Source organism: Pongo pygmaeus, chromosome 9, assembly GCF_028885625.2.
Source record: "Pongo pygmaeus isolate AG05252 chromosome 9, NHGRI_mPonPyg2-v2.0_pri, whole genome shotgun sequence".
In the NCBI taxonomy this organism is placed as follows: domain Eukaryota; kingdom Metazoa; phylum Chordata; class Mammalia; order Primates; family Hominidae; genus Pongo; species Pongo pygmaeus.
In genome coordinates, this window is record NC_072382.2 from 125,895,505 (window position 1) to 125,911,405 (window position 15,901).

Consider the following 15,901-nt stretch of genomic DNA (forward strand, 5'->3'; position numbering starts at 1 on the left):
TCCCAGCTGCTTCAGATTCATGGCTTTCAGCTTGGTGGCCAGTCTCTACCTAAGCCTTGCAAGTTGCCTTTCTGAAGTGCCATCCTGAGAGACAGAACTAATTCTGACCCAAACTAATTTTGTCTGTACTGGGAAGAGTGGGGGCAAGGGTGCAGAATAGCAAGTTTTCCTCAAGGAAGGATTTGTTCTGAGCTTAGAATCAGGAAGCAAAGGCTATTTCCTTGTAGGGGACGCCCTTTGCGTCTCTCTCTTTTACTCAAGCCACCCTTGGTGAGTATTGTGCAGCCTGAGAGCTTCTCTTTCAGCTGTTTAACTCCTGTGTGAGTCTCCTGCTTTAGGCTCTCTGCTTAATGTGTTATTAGAAATTCTTCCCTCCCCTAGCCCAGCCTGTTCTACCAGAGAACTTGCCCAGGTCAGAGGTCTGCATAGAAGCCCTTTTCTGAGCATCCTCTCCTCTCCTCACACCTGCCACTGTCCTCTGCGTTGCTGTCGAATTGTGAGTCATTTTGCCACACTCAGTTTTTATCCAGTTTCTCAAAATAAAAACAGATATGGAATGAAAAGCCTGATTTATTGGTGCTGTTTAGTGGGGGTGCAAATGTAGGCTATGTGCATATGTAATATTTAAATATATTAGACTATCTTGGATGGATACAAACAAATATACTTGTATCTTTTAATTTTGGGTCCCAAAAGAAAAGCCACAAGGTAAATGGCCTGTGGCAGGAGTCCATCGTGGATCACACAGCTTCTCACATGCAGCGCGTCTCTGAATGCCACGATCCAAAGTGAATGGTGGCAGAGGTTTATTGATTAACAGTAACAACAATAATAGGGACAATAGTGATGTCTGTCATCATTGATTAAATGCCTCCTATGGGCCATGTGCTATTCTAGGGACTTCACATATATTAATTCATATACGATGTGTGGATATTATGCTACTCATTTTGGAAAGAAAATACTGAGCCTCAGACGGGTTAGTGACACCTATTCCATATGCCTAAGGAGTGGTGAATTAAATACACTTTTGAGAAAGTGGGATTGGTATTTGAACCAGCCTCAGGGTGTTTCAGAGATTTCCTGTTTAGTAGATATCAGTGAATCTTACATCTTCCCCACCTGGGACTGCCATTTAAAAGGAGCCTTATGATTGAAATCTTTTTCTCCTTTTTTTAAAAGTTCCAACTTCCTAACTCCAACATTTACCCTTTGAATGTATTCTTATGCCAGAGAAAGGCACATAAAGTACTGGTGTCTGAACAGATAACTTCCAACATGTCTCTCTGTTTGTGATATGTCTTTTCTGCAGAAATCTTGCATCACCATGGTGCACTTCTGTGGCCTACTCACCCTCCGACGGGAGCCAGGTAAGCCTAATTTATGACTCTTACTTGCCATTGAATCTTTGGCACCTAGCACAAGGCTTGATCTACAAGGAGGCATTCTACTGAAGCTTGATGAACTTGAACTCTGGTCTATCTCCAGTGCCACTGAAGAGTATCTCTGTGAGCGTGAACATTTACGAGTTTGTGGCTGGTGTGTCTGCAACTTTGAACTACGAGAATGAGGAGAAAGTTCCTTTGGAGGCCTTCTTTGTGTTCCCCATGGATGAAGACTCTGCTGTTTACAGCTTTGAGGCCTTGGTGGATGGGAAGAAAATTGTAGCAGAATTACAAGACAAGATGAAGGTAGTAGAGATTACCTCCTCCCTTCTTATTACATTACCTCCTCCCTTCTTATTTCCTTAATGCATACTCTTTATGATCTCTACTAAATGTACCTTCACAAAACATGCTGAAAGCTCTTTCTTCCACTCTTTTCTAACTGCCATTTTTCTAAAATCATTTGGGGGAAGAAATCAATCAGAGGCATTCAAAGTATACCTGTGATTAGACGAGACCAATCACACAGTCGCTCTGCACTACTCATCTCTTTTTCAGCCATGTCACCCTGGATGTTCCCTTTCTTTCCCATCCCTCACCCTGTTCTTCTCAGGCCCGCACCAACTATGAGAAAGCCATCTCCCAGGGCCACCAGGCCTTCTTATTGGAGGGGGACAGCAGCTCCAGGGATGTCTTCTCTTGCAATGTGGGTAACCTCCAACCTGGGTCGAAGGCGGCAGTCACCCTGAAGTATGTGCAGGAGCTGCCTCTGGAAACAGATGGGGCTCTACGCTTTGTGCTCCCAGCTGTCCTGAATCCTAGATACCAGTTCTCTGGTGAGTACCTCTCCCCTTTGAATTCTAGTGGTGGGTGACATAAATGGGGAAATTTTCTTAAGGTTGAGAGTGTCATAAAAAGTGTTGGCAAGGAAAACAGAACTAAGGTCATCTTTTATAGGGTCGTCTAAGGACAGTTGCCTTAATGTGAAGACTCTTATAGTCCCTGTGGAGGAGCTGCCCTACACACTCAGCATGGTCACCACCATAGATTCCCAGCATGGCATTGAGAAGGTCCAATCCAACTGCCCCTTGAGTCCTACTGAGTACCTAGGAGAGGACAAGACTTCTGCTCAGGTAGTTAATGAGAGAATACTGCTGTTGTCAGTACCTCTGTTGCTTGAGTCTTGACTTGGTCCCCACCCAGTTCTTCCCAAATGGTAACCCAGAGGGGGTCCCACATGCTCCTTCCATATCCTCATTTAATCTCCAGAGCCTTCTCTCCAGCCTCACCTCTGTTCCTGGTCATGCTGTCTCATGGAGGAGGACTGTAGCCCTAACCTCAGCCCCAAGAAGCAAGAAGTTATGATTCTCATGTAGTTCCTTTACCTGTCCTCCACTCAGGTTTCCCTGGCTGCTGGACACAAGTTTGATCGGGACGTGGAACTCCTGATTTACTACAGTGAGGTGCATACCCCCAGCGTGGTTTTGGAGATGGGGATGCCTAACATGAAGCCAGGTATTTTCTTTCTTCCTTTGTAGTCATCCCCTAAGGGGCAACTCCCTGTCCTGGAATTACTGTCAAATTACTCTCTTTTCTTTCCTTCCCTCCAGGGGTGGTTAATACATGTGAAACATTGAAATAGTTTACACTATATCATGCAAAAATGGTTAGGTTTAATGACTGTCATGTGATATGTCTTGTAGGCAAATTTAAGTAGATCAGTAGATAATTGGGCAAAAGCCAGGAAGAGATAATTTACAAGAGAAAACATGGCCAGTTTATAAACATGTGGCAACGATCAGTCTTGACAGACATCCAGATAATCATGTGACATTTTCACCTTTCAAATTATCAACGATTTCCAAATCTGATGCCTCATGCTTTAAAAGGTTTTCTTAAGATTGTGAGTGTGCTAAAAAGTGAATTAACCTTTTGAGGATAAATTTGGCCGTATGTGTTAAATCAATGTTAACTTTGGTAATTTCACTTTTAGAAATCTTGCCTAAGGAAATAAATCCATATATAAGTAAAAATATGCACTGAGATGTCCCCCACCATTTTAATAATATCGAGTATTAGTAAGCAATCAAAATGTCTCTTATTGGCTAAATTTGCTATGCTAGGTATACTTCATGAGTTATTATGCAGCTACTAAAATAGTGTATATTGACAGATTGAAGTAATTGGAAAAATGACCTCCAAAGAATGTTAAGTAAAAGAAAAGTAAGTTATAGACAGATTACCACTTTAAAATAATCTGTGCTTTAGGAAAAACATTTTAAAACACAGGAAGAATGCAAGTAGTAATTGTGATTAGATTGACTAAGTTTAGTTCTTAATTTCTTTTTTATCTAATACATAATTTCTATTGATTGATTCATCACAGCTACATGCAGTCTCAACTGTTTTTTTTCTTTTTGAGATATAATATACGTAACAAAATTGACCATTTTAACTGTTTTTAAGTGTACAGTTCTGTGATCTTCAGGACATTCACCTTGTACAACACCATCACCACCCTTCATCTCCAAAACTTTTTTGTTTTGCCCTAGCTTCTTAATTTCTAAGTTTAGCTTCTTAATAACTTTAGTTTCTTAGTTTCTTTTAATGTTTATTACTTTTGAAATTTTCCTTAATGTATATGCACTCTTTCTTGGAATTTAAATTGGTATAACCCATGTCAGTTTGCTGTGTTCTAGGGGCCTTCCTGGGCTGCCATGCTCCTGAGTTTCAATGACACAGGACTGGAGTGCTATTGCCACTTCTGAAGCATTTACACATGGTGGAATGGACATGTCCTTGGTGACAATCATATTCAATGTGGGACGGCTTGGGTTAGGCTCTTGCTTTTACAATTATAGCTGTTGTCAAGAAAATTCCCTGTAGTTGTTTTTCTACAGAGTACCCTACTCTCTCATTGTTAATGTTTGCTTCCAAAGTAGCTTCATACTTGAGCTCACAAATTGAACTTTTTAGTTTTCCCTCACTTGTTCAACCACTCTTCCTCAGGGCAAGCTCTCCATGCTAAGGTCATTCAAGGGGCTCCCAGCTTCCACCAGATTTGCTGTAACCACCTCCTCTTCCACAAAGCTCCCTGCTCTGTCTTTGTACGTCAGTTATTTGCTTTTTCTTTTCCTTATGGTGACTACTTCCTTGGGTGTCCATGAAATATTCCCATAACAGTGACCTACTTGTCAGTTAAGATTATTTCAAAGGACTATTTTCACCGCAGAAAGTTCCATAATGTTGGATCTCAAAAGGTAAGGATTGAGATCTCAGTCCCTGTTTTTCTAAGAAGTTCCCTTGGCCCCTATGCAGATTTTCTCATCTAGTCCCCATGACCAGCTCTGAAGGCCAAGGGGGGACATCAGGGACAGTCTTTACAGTCTCGTGAATCCCTTCCAGCAGGACTGCTCAAGTCTTGCTTCCCAGGTCATATATTTAGTCAAGATGACTTGCTGTTCTCATCCACACAAGGAAGCGAATGACAGCTTTAAGCGGCAGCTTGGCTCACTGAAACCGTTTAGAGTTCTGCCAAATGAAACCTACAGATATATGACAAAAACACAGTATGTTATTTGTTTTACAAACTTAGAACAGATGTACTTACGATATTAAGAACATAATGTTTTTCTAAAATTTATAATTTAATTTAAAAATCGTATAAAAATAAAATTTACAAATAATTTTATAATATTGTTATTATGGGTTTAATTTGAGTTGAGCCCTAAACTGAGTTCCTTAAGTATATTATATTACTTAACTCTTATAATCAAGCTTGTTCAACTCATGTCTGTGGGCCGCATGTGGCCCAGGATAGCTTTGAATGCAGCCCAACACAAATTTGTAAACTTTCTTAAAACATTATGAAATTATGTTGTGATTTTTTTTTTTTTAGCTCATCAGCTATTGTTAGTGTTTATGTATTTTATGTATGGCCCAAGACAATTCTTCTTCTTATATGGCCCTGGGAAGCCAAAAGATTGGATACCCCTGTTTAAAATAATCTTGACGTAGGTGTTGCTGCCTTGATTTTTCAGAGGAAGACATGAGGCTAGCAAGCAGAGGAGCTAAAGTTTGAAATGCCTCATTTGAAAACAAAGAAGCCGAGACTCATGGAGGTGAAAATAATTTGAGCCAGGCTAAAATTATAGTAGATAATCCACATATAACGCTTACAATTCATCTGGCATTGTAAACAGGTTAAATATGTTACCACATATCATACTCATGCACCCTTTCTGACTCCTCAATATAGCACCAGCTCCATTTAAACCAGCTGTCTCTGAGAATGGAAAGGAACCTTGCTCATCACGAAAGCTCCTCCTCCATCGTATATCCAGACATCTGGATTGTGTAAATGTTGTTTTTTGAACTAGTGTCCTATCATATATTTGATGGGCAACACCCATCTTATTTAGAAGCCAGTTTGGTGTCTGGCATATCCTATGGAGAAGAAATTAAACTGAGCCAGATTCTATTGTCATACCAAATCCTGGGACTACTGAGAATATAAACCTATGATCCTGGAACTGCTTTGTAAAAATGGGATGAAGGAATTTAATTATATAGCCTCTTATATTTTCTGTAAAGCTGGAATTAACCTAGCCATTCTCATTGCATCTTTATCTCAATACTAGCATTTCAATTCCTGTATCAGCCCTCACTTGCTTCTAAAAATAGTCACAGCTATGGCTTTGACAACATGGCCAGATAGACTGGGCTCCTGTGGTCACCCCCACACCATTGTTTGGATGATGATAATAGAATCCAACACGTATCTTAGTATTTCCCTTTCTTCTGGGGACTATCAGTGAGTTATTCATACCCAAAGCAGACAGACTTACCTTGATGGGTATAATACTTATACTCTCAACGCTTGTAAATTGTCAACCTAAAAATTGTCCATGTGAGTATCACTTTTTTCAAAGCTGTAATTAAAGACTTAAGGCCCATGTGATACATTTCCCATTTATTTGATTTGAAGAAAAGGTTTGATTCTGCAGATAAACTTGTCTGATTCTTTTGGCAAATGCTGGAACATTTTAACCTAATGTGTTTCATTCATTTGCCTAGCTGCCAGGAAACTAGTAATCAGTGACAATGTTTTAGCTATTGCTTGTGTCTACTAATTTCTATCCTCTTTCTTCTCTTTCATATCTGTTCTGTTTTTGTCTGTCTTATATATTTATAACTCACCTTGACCCCATTGCAAGCAGTTATGGTATATGAATCATCACAGTGTTTTAGATTTGAGTTTTCTTAGCTCTTAATTGAATTCACTACCATTGATTCTTAGGTACTAGGATTCTTGAATTCCTTTTTGTCTTACAGTGGCTTTATCCTTTCTGAACAGGTCATTTGATGGGAGATCCATCTGCAATGGTGAGTTTCTATCCAAATATCCCAGAAGATCAACCATCAAATACCTGTGGAGAGTTTATCTTCCTCATGGACCGCTCGGGAAGTATGCAGAGCCCCATGAGTAGTCAGGATACATCTCAGCTGCGTATACAGGCAGCCAAGGTAAAGCTAGTTTCTTTCCTCTTCTGGGTCACATGCTCAAGTGAGGATGAATCTGAGGGGTTAAATAAGGGTCTATCTGGAGCCTGAGACAGCAGCACGACCACCCTGAGGCTAGCCTTGGAATGTAAGAAGGCACAAGGTGGGGGATGGCCCACATCCTCAAGAGTTGATTGACAGGGCCCATGTGTTTTGGCGAGCCTCTCTCACTCTGTCTCTTCATACTCTCTTACCTTCAGGAAACACTGATTTTGCTGCTGAAGAGTTTACCTATAGGCTGTTATTTCAACATCTATGGATTTGGCTCTTCCTATGAGGCATGCTTTCCGTAAGTTTCTGGAAAAACAATAGGGAGTACAAAACGAGACTTTAAAGACAGGGACTAAATTGTTAAAGGGGTTACTGCGGAGTTGACTTTGGCATTGGGGGTTTCAGATAAGACTCTTTTAATGGGGGTTTCTCAATTCAGGGACTCTATACTGGGCAAGGTTATGTAACTCTCATGTAACTGGGTTTGTTTGTTTTTCTCAGGGAGAGTGTGAAGTACACTCAGCAAACAATGGAGGAGGCTCTGGGGAGAGTGAAGCTTATGCAGGCTGACCTAGGGGGCACTGAAATCTTGGCACCACTCCAGAACATTTACAGGGGACCCTCCATCCCAGGCCACCCCCTACAGGTAAGAAGTGGAACAGAGCTAACAGAAGAGACAGCAAGTGTGAAATCTCTAAGAATCTATGCCCCTGAGCTTCATGCAGCATGTTGAAATATAGTTTGCAATTCACAGTCTTCTATCATATAGTAAACAGAAAAAAAAAAAGATGATGCATTTTTCTTCTTCCTTAACTCCATGTGATGGAGACACTAGAAGGCCTTTTCTGGAGTGCCACAATAACTGAGATGCAGCTAGGAGGGGAGGTGCTAAAAATTCCCGGGGTTCTGAACAGATCACGTGAGAATGTGGTGCCAGTGACTGAAACATTAGGGATTTCATGCCTCTTTGAAGAGGCACCAGAGCCTCTGCAATGAAATAGGTGGATTTTTCAAGGGCAAATTCTGGTTTCTTAAAATGAACTTGACAAAGACCTGATGAACATTTTCTTTCTTTGTACAGCTTTTTGTCTTTACAGATGGAGAAGTTACAGACACATTTAGTGTAATTAAAGAAGTTAGGATCAACGGACAGAAACACAGGTAGGAAGAAAATATGATTTCTGGGTGATTGGTGCTAAGTAGTGACACACAGACTCTAGTGCTACATGATACCAGTGTTGATATTCCTTGAAGAGGACCAAATGATTTCAGAATTTAGTTTTAGCAGCTGAAAATTTATTTCTCCCTATAAAAATTAAAAAATTTTCCAAATAACATCAACAACACAGCAAAACCATTGTTTCTTATTCTTTCTAAACTACAATGGACACAAGAATTGAATAGTAAGATGTTAATTTTTTCTACTATAAACATTTTTAGGGAAGTAAAACATGCAGAAAACTACACAAATTATAAGGATACAACTGGATAAATTATCACAGTGAATGCACTGTGTGATCGCCACAAAGGTGAAAACTGGAATGGTAGTAGGCCTCTCCATCTGTACCCTTTTCCATCATGTCCTATTCCCTGTCACTACACACTAAAACTTTCCTGACTTACAACACCATGGGTTATTTGTGCTTGTTTTTGAGTGAAAATAAATAAGTTATACAGTATGCTTTTGTTTCTGTGTATATTGTTTCTTTCCTTTCAGCAGTGTGTTAAGAGATTTATATATGAGTATAGCCATAGTTAATTTTCAGTGATGTATAGTATTCCACAAAATGACTATGCCATAATTTATCTATTGATTTTAATGCTGTTGGACTTTGATTTGGCTGTCAAAAATGATGCTGCTGTGAACAGTTTTGTATTCTTTTACTTGTATTGTTTTGCACAAATGTGTATATGCATACATACATATTTATATACATAGATTTTTCTCTGAGTAGACAGAGTTGTGGAGTTTCTAGGGAATGCCAAACACTTTTCCAAATGATTGTACTAATTTAATTCATTAAATTGTAGGAGTGTTCCAATCACCTCATTTCCTATCCAAAACATGATATTGTTTGTCTTTAAATTTTAGTTTTGTGTGTGTGGCGTGGTGTCTTATTATGGTTTTTTTCTGAGATGGAGTCTCGCTCTTTCGCCCAGGCCGGACTGCAGTGGTGCTATCTCGGCTCACTGCAACCTCTGCCTCCCGGGTTCACGCCATTCTCCTGCCTTAGCCTCCCGAGTAGCTGGGACTACAGGTGCCCGCCACTGCACCCGGCTAATTTTTTTGTATTTTTAGTAGAGATGGGGTTTCACTGTATTATCCAGGATGGTCTCGATCTCCTGACCTCTTGATCCGCCCACCTTGGCCTCCCAAAGTGCTGTGATTACAGGCGTGATCCACTGCACCCGGCCCCTTATTATGGTTTTAACTTACATTTTCCTGCTGATGAATGAAGTTTAGCACCACTTCATATTTATTCGCCAGTTGGATGTCCTCTTTTGTGATGTGCTTTCAAGTCTTTTTCCTGTTACTTATTTATTTCTATTAGATTGATTTTCTTACTGATCTATAGTTCATTCTGTAGTCTGGATACAAGCTCTTTGTTGACTGTATGTTCTAGAAATACTGTATAGTTTGCTCTTAGCTTCAAAATGGATTTGAGTAATAGTTGTTAATTTTAATGTAGTTCAATATTTTTCAGTCTTTTCCTTTATGGTTAGTGTTTTCTGTGTCCTGTTAAAAAGTCTTTCCCTATCCAAGGTTTCGTATTTTTGTAATGTGGATATCAAATTGACCCTATTCCACTTATGGAAAAGTTGGTCCTTTTCTCACTAATGCACAGTGTCATCTCTGTCATCAATAAGCACCTATGTACATGTACATTGTTTCTGGATCCTCTGTTCCATTGCATTTGTCTATTCATCTAGACGTGTGCTAGAACTACACCATATAAATTAGTACAGGTTCATGATAAATCTTGATTTCCAATAGTGATAAGTCCTCAATTTTGTTCATTTCATAACCAAGACTGTCTTGGTTACACTTGACTCTTAGTATTTGTATTTAACATTAGCTCGTCAGTTTTTAACAAAAAAGGAAACCTATTGGTATATTGGCTGGAACTGCATTGACTAGATCTATTTAAGCAGGACTTACTATTTACTATATTGAGCATTCCAATCTATTTACATAGTATATTCTTTCATTTACTTAGGTCTTTTCTGATTTCTTGAAGTGTTTGTTTCCAACATTTTATTAAGAAACCTTAAACATACAGAGATGTTGCAAAAATAGAACAATGGGGGCTGGCCGCAGTGATTCATGCCTGTAATCCCACCACTTTTGGAGGCCGAGGTGGGCAGATCACGAGGTCCGGAGCTTGAGACCAGCCTGGCCAACATGGTGAAACCCTGTCTCTACTAAAAATACAAAAATTAGCCAGGGCATCGTAGTGTGTGCCTGTAATCCCAGCTACTCAGGAGACTGAAGCAGGAGAATTGCTTGAACCCGGGAGGCGGAGGTTGCAGTGAGCCGAGATCGCACCACTGCACTCCAGCCTGGGTGACAGAGCAAGAACCCATCTTGAAAAAAAAAAAAAAAAAAGAACAGTGGACACCATATACCCTTCACCCAGGTCTACCAGTTGTCAACCTTTTACCACATTTGTTTCAGCTGTTTTTTGTCTGAAATATTTGAGGGCAAGCCACAGATATCATAACCCTTCATATATAAACACTTATGCACTCATCTTTTAAGAACAAGAACATTCTGCTACATCACAATAAAACTATTAAATTCAAGACATTTAAAGTTGAGATAACACCATTATCTAAATGCAGGCCATATTTGTCAATTTTTCTTTATGTTCTTTTTATTAAGTTCTGGGATACATGTGCAGAACATGCGGGTTTGTTACATAGGTATACATGTGCCATGGTGGTTTGCTGCACCCATCAACCCATCATCTACATTAGATGTTTCTAATTCTATCCTTCCCCTAGCCCCCCACCCCCTGACAGGCCCCAGTGAGTGATGTTCCCCTCTGTGTGTCCATGTGTTCTCATTGTTCAACTCCCACATATAAGTGAGAATATGCAGTGTTTGGTTTTCTGTTCCTGTGTTAGTTTGCTGAGAATGATGGTTTCCAACTTCATCCATGTCCCTGCAAAGGACATGAACTCATCCTTTTTTATGGCTGCATAGTATTCCATGGTGCATATGTGCCATATTTTCTTTATCCAGTCTATCATTGATGGGCATTTGGGTTGTTTCCAAGTCTTTACTATTGTGAACAGTGCTGCAATAAACATATGTGTGCATGTGTCTTTATAGTAGAATGATATATAATCATTTGGGTATATATCCAGTAATAGGATTGCTGGGTCAAATGATATTTCTGGTTCTAGATCCTTGAGGTATCCCCACACTGATTTCCACAATGGTTGAACTAATTTACACTCCCACCAACAGTGTAAAAGCGTTCCTATTTCTCCACATCCTCTCCAGCATCTGCTGTTTCTTGACTTTTTAATGATCACCATTTTAACTGGCGTGAGATGGTATCTCGTTGTGGTTTTGATTTGCATTTCTCTAATGACCAGTGATGAGGAGCTTTTTTTCATGTTTGTTGGCCACATAAATGTCTTCTTTTGAGAAGTGTCTGTTCATATCCTCTGCCCACTTTTTGATGGGGTTGTTTGTTTTTTTCTTGTAAATTTGTAAGTTCTTTGTAGATTCTGGACATTAACCCTTTGTAAGATGGATAGATTGCAAAACTTTTCTCCCATTTTGTAGGTTCCCTGTTCACTGTAATGATAGTTTCTTTTGCTGTGCAGAAGTTCTTTCGTTTGATGAGATCCCATTTGTCAATTTTGACTTTTGTTGCCATTGCTTTTGGTGTTTTAGTCATGAAGTATTTGCCCATGCCTATGTCCTGAATGGTATTGCCTAGGTTTTCTTCTAGGGTTTTTATGGTTTTAGGTCTTACATTTAAGTCTTTAATCCATCTTGAGTTAATTTTTGTATAAGGTCTAAGGAAGGGATCCAGTTTCAGTTTTCTGCATATGGCTAGCTGGTTTTCCCAACACCATTTATTAAATAGGAAATCCTTTCTCCATTGCTTGTTTTTGTCAGGTTTGTCAAAGATTAGATGGTTGTAGATGTGTGTCATTATTTCTGAGGCCTCTGTTCTGTACCATTGGTCTATATATCTGTTTTGGTACCAGTACCATGCCGTTTTGGTTACTGTAGCCTTGTAGTATAGTTTGAAGTCAGGTAGCATGATGCCTTCAGCTTTGTTCTTTTTGCTTAGGATTGTCTTGGCTATATGAGCTCTTTTTTGGTTCCATATGAAACTTAAAGTAGTTTTTTCTAATTCTGTGAAGAAAGTCAATGGTAGCTTGATGGCAGTATGGCCATTTTCACAATATTGATTCTTCCTATCCATGAGCATGGAATGTTTTTCTATTTGTTTGTGTCCTCTCTTATTTCCTTGAACAGTGGTTTTTAGTTCTCCTTGAAGAGGTCCTTCACATCCCTTGTAAGTTGTATTCATAGGTATTTCATTCCTTTGTAGCAATTGTAAACGGGAGTTCTCTCATCATTTCGCTCTCTGTTTGTCTATTATTGGTGTATAGGAATGTTTGTATTTTTGCACATTGATTTTGTATTCTAAGACTTTACTAAAGTTGCTTATCAGCTTAAACAGATTTTGGGCTGAGACGATAAGGTTTTCTAAATATACAATAATGTCATCTGCAAACAGAGAGAATTTGACTCCCTCTCTTCCTATTTGAATACCCTTTATTTCTTTCTCTTGCCTGATTGCCCCTGGCCAGAACTTCCAATACTATGTTAAATAGGAGTGGTGAGAGAAGGCATCCTTGTCTTGTGCCAGTTTTCAAAGGGAATGCTTCCAGCTTTTGCCCATTCAGTATGATATTGGCTGTGGGTTTGTCATAAATAGCTCTTATTATTTTGAGATACATTCCATCAATACCTAGTTTATTGAGAGTTCTTAGCACAAAGGGGTGTTGAATTTTATCGAAGGCCTTTTCTGCATCTATTGAGATAATCATGTGGTTTTTGTCATTGGTTCTGTTTATGTGATGGTTACATTTATTGATTTGCATATGTTGAACTAGCCTTGCCTCCCAAGGATGAAGCTGACTTGATCATGGTGGATAAGCTTTTTGATGTGCTGCTGGATTCAGTTTGCTAGTATTTTACTGAGGATTTTCACATCCATGTTCATCACGGATATTGGCCTTAAATTTTCTTTTTTTGTTGTGTCTCAGCCAGGTTTTGGTATTAAGATGATGTTGGCTTCATAAAATGAGTTAGGGAGGATTCCCTCTTTTTCTTTTGTTTGGAATAGTTTCAGAAGGAATGGTACCAGCTCCTCTTTGTACCTCTGGTAGAATTCAGCTGTGAATCCTCCTGGTCCTGGGCTTTTTTTGGTTGGTAGGCTATTAATTACTGCCTCAATTTCGGAACTTGTTATTGGTCTGTTCAGGGATTCAACTTCTTCCTGGTTTAGTCTTGGGGTGGGGGGTGTATGTGTCCAGGAATTTATCCATTTCTTCTAGATTTTCTAGTTTATTTGCATACAGCTGTTTATAGTATTCTGTGATGGTAGTTTGTATGTCTGTGGGATCAGTGGTGATACTCCCTTTATCATTTTTATTGTGTCTATTTGATTCTTCTCTCTTTTCTTCTTTATTAGTCTGGCTAGCGGTCTATTTTGTTAATCTTTTCAAAAAACCAGCTCCTGGATTCATTGATTTTTTGAAGGGTTTTTTCTGTCTGTATCTCCTTCAGTTCTGCCCTGATCTTAGTTATTTCTTTTCTTCTGCTAGCTTTTGAATGTGTTTGGTCTTGCTTCTCTAGTTCTATTTAACTGTGATGTTAGGGTGTCGATTTTAGATCTTTCCTGCTTTCTCCTGTGGGCATTTAGTGCTATAAATTCCCCTCTGAACAGTGCTTTAGCTGTGTCCCAGAAATTTGGTGCATTGTGTCTTTGTTCTCATTAGTTTCAAAGAACTTATTTATTTCTGCCTTAATTTTGTTATTTACCCAGTGGTCATTCAGGAGCAGTTTTGTTCAGTTTCCATGTAGTTGTGTGGTTTTGAATGACTTTCTTAATCCCGAGTTCTAATTTGATTGCACCGTGGTCTGAGAGACTGTTTGTTATGATTTCCATTATTTTGCATTTGCTGAGGAGTGTTTTACTTCCAATTATGTGGTCAATTTTACAGTAAGTGTGATGTGGTGCTCAGAATAATGTATATTCTGTTGATTAGGGGCAGAGAGTTCTGTGGATGTCTATTAGGTTCACTTGGTCCAGAGCTGAGTTCAAGTCCTGAACATATTTGTTAGTTTTTTGTCTCATTGATCTGTCTAATATTGAAAGTGAGGTGTTAAAGTCTCCCACTATTATTGTGTGGGAGTCTAAGTCTCTTTGTAGGTCTCTAAGAATTTGCTTTATGAATCTGGGTGCTCCTGTATTGGGTGCATATATATTTAGGATAGTTAGCTCTTCTTGTTGCATTAATCCCTTTACCATTATGTAATGCCCTTCTTTGTCGTTTTTGATCAAGAAGCCCTTGAAGAAACAGTTTTTAGTGAATATTGTTTTTAGTGAAAGCAATAAATAAAAATCAATATTTGAGTGTTACGTCTGTTCCTTACTATTGGGCTGTTATTTATTCTTGGCATTTTCAACAGACAGAACTGGCAAATGTTTTTAAAAAATTCTGAAATTTTTACTTATGCCCCTGCTTCAAAGGTAGCAGTGTAGCATTCTTCCTCTTTTCCCCAATTCTGTATTTATGTCTTCTTTTCTACCGTGAGATAAACCTAGCTTCCAGCAAAATCAGTAAACTTACTCATTTCTTCAATCCACCTATAAGTAGTCCACCCTTACCCATCAGGTATACCTTCCAAGACTCCTAGTGGGCGCCTGAAACTGTGGGTACTATACCAAACCGTATATGTACCATTTTTTCCTATACATACATACTTATGATGAAATTTAATTTATAAATTATAAATATCTATCTGATACCTGAGACTGCTACTAAGTGATTAACGGTAATATAGACAGCAAGGAGATGCTGGACAAAGAGGATTCATGTCCAGGATGGGATTGAGCAGCATGGCACAAGATTTCATCATGCGACTCAGAATGGGATGCAATTTAAAATGTATGAATTGTCTATTTTTGGAATTTTTTTATTTAATATGTTTGGACTGCAGTGGACCGCACATAACTGAAACTATAGAATGTAAAACTGCAGATAAGGGAAGCCTTCTGTACACGCAAAATCTCTCTGTAATATTTTATAATTCTCTGTGTAGAGGGCTTCATGCATTTTTTAATTAAATTGTTTCCCTAGGTGTTTGATACTATTTTAAATAGTATTTTTTAATAATTTTATTTACTGGATGTTTATTTCTATATAGAAATGAATTTCAATAGCTTGTTTTACCTTGACTTGTATTTAATGATGTTAATTAGTTTAGATATTAATTAAATTATATATTTGCAGACTCTTTTAGATATTCTATGAAGAATCATATTTGCAAAAAATATGTTTTATTTTTCTTATTTTTTAAAATTTTCTTTTTCTTATTTTTTAAAAAAATTTTTCTTCCCTTCCGGATTAGCCTGGAGAGAACCCCTAATAGCAATCTGAATCAAAATGTTCATATCCTTATTTTATTTTGGATCTCAAAGGGAACATTTCAACTTTGCACAATTAAGTATGGTGTTTGCTGTAAGGGTTTCCCTTTTTTTGTAGTTATCCTTTCTATGATTAAGGAAATTCCCTTTTATTTCTGTTTTGAGGGTTCTTTTCTCTCTTTTCTTTCTTTTGTTTTGAATAATGAATGATTGCTAAATTTCATCAAATGTATTTTATGCATCTGTTTAGATGAATGTGTGATTTTATCCTTTATT

The 15,901-nt window shown here is 38.5% G+C and overlaps 1 protein-coding gene across 2 annotated transcripts in view; it reads left to right on the forward strand.

Annotated features, from left to right (window-relative positions):
• Positions 1 to 15,901, forward strand: part of VWA5A (von Willebrand factor A domain containing 5A) — a 31,056-nt gene that overhangs the window by 784 nt on the left and 14,371 nt on the right. Inside the window, exons 2-11 of one of the 2 annotated variants that reach the window (XM_054441709.2) lie at positions 382 to 496; positions 1,313 to 1,370; positions 1,489 to 1,691; positions 1,999 to 2,221; positions 2,343 to 2,518; positions 2,786 to 2,900; positions 6,742 to 6,911; positions 7,148 to 7,236; positions 7,440 to 7,584; positions 8,020 to 8,099. In XM_054441709.2, coding sequence (XP_054297684.1) covers positions 1,328 to 1,370; positions 1,489 to 1,691; positions 1,999 to 2,221; positions 2,343 to 2,518; positions 2,786 to 2,900; positions 6,742 to 6,911; positions 7,148 to 7,236; positions 7,440 to 7,584; positions 8,020 to 8,099 — 1,244 coding nt within the window. In that variant the 5' untranslated portion in view covers positions 382 to 496; positions 1,313 to 1,327. The remainder of the gene's footprint in view (positions 1 to 381; positions 497 to 1,312; positions 1,371 to 1,488; positions 1,692 to 1,998; positions 2,222 to 2,342; positions 2,519 to 2,785; positions 2,901 to 6,741; positions 6,912 to 7,147; positions 7,237 to 7,439; positions 7,585 to 8,019; positions 8,100 to 15,901) is intronic. The other variant, XM_054441706.2, reaches the window with a different exon arrangement.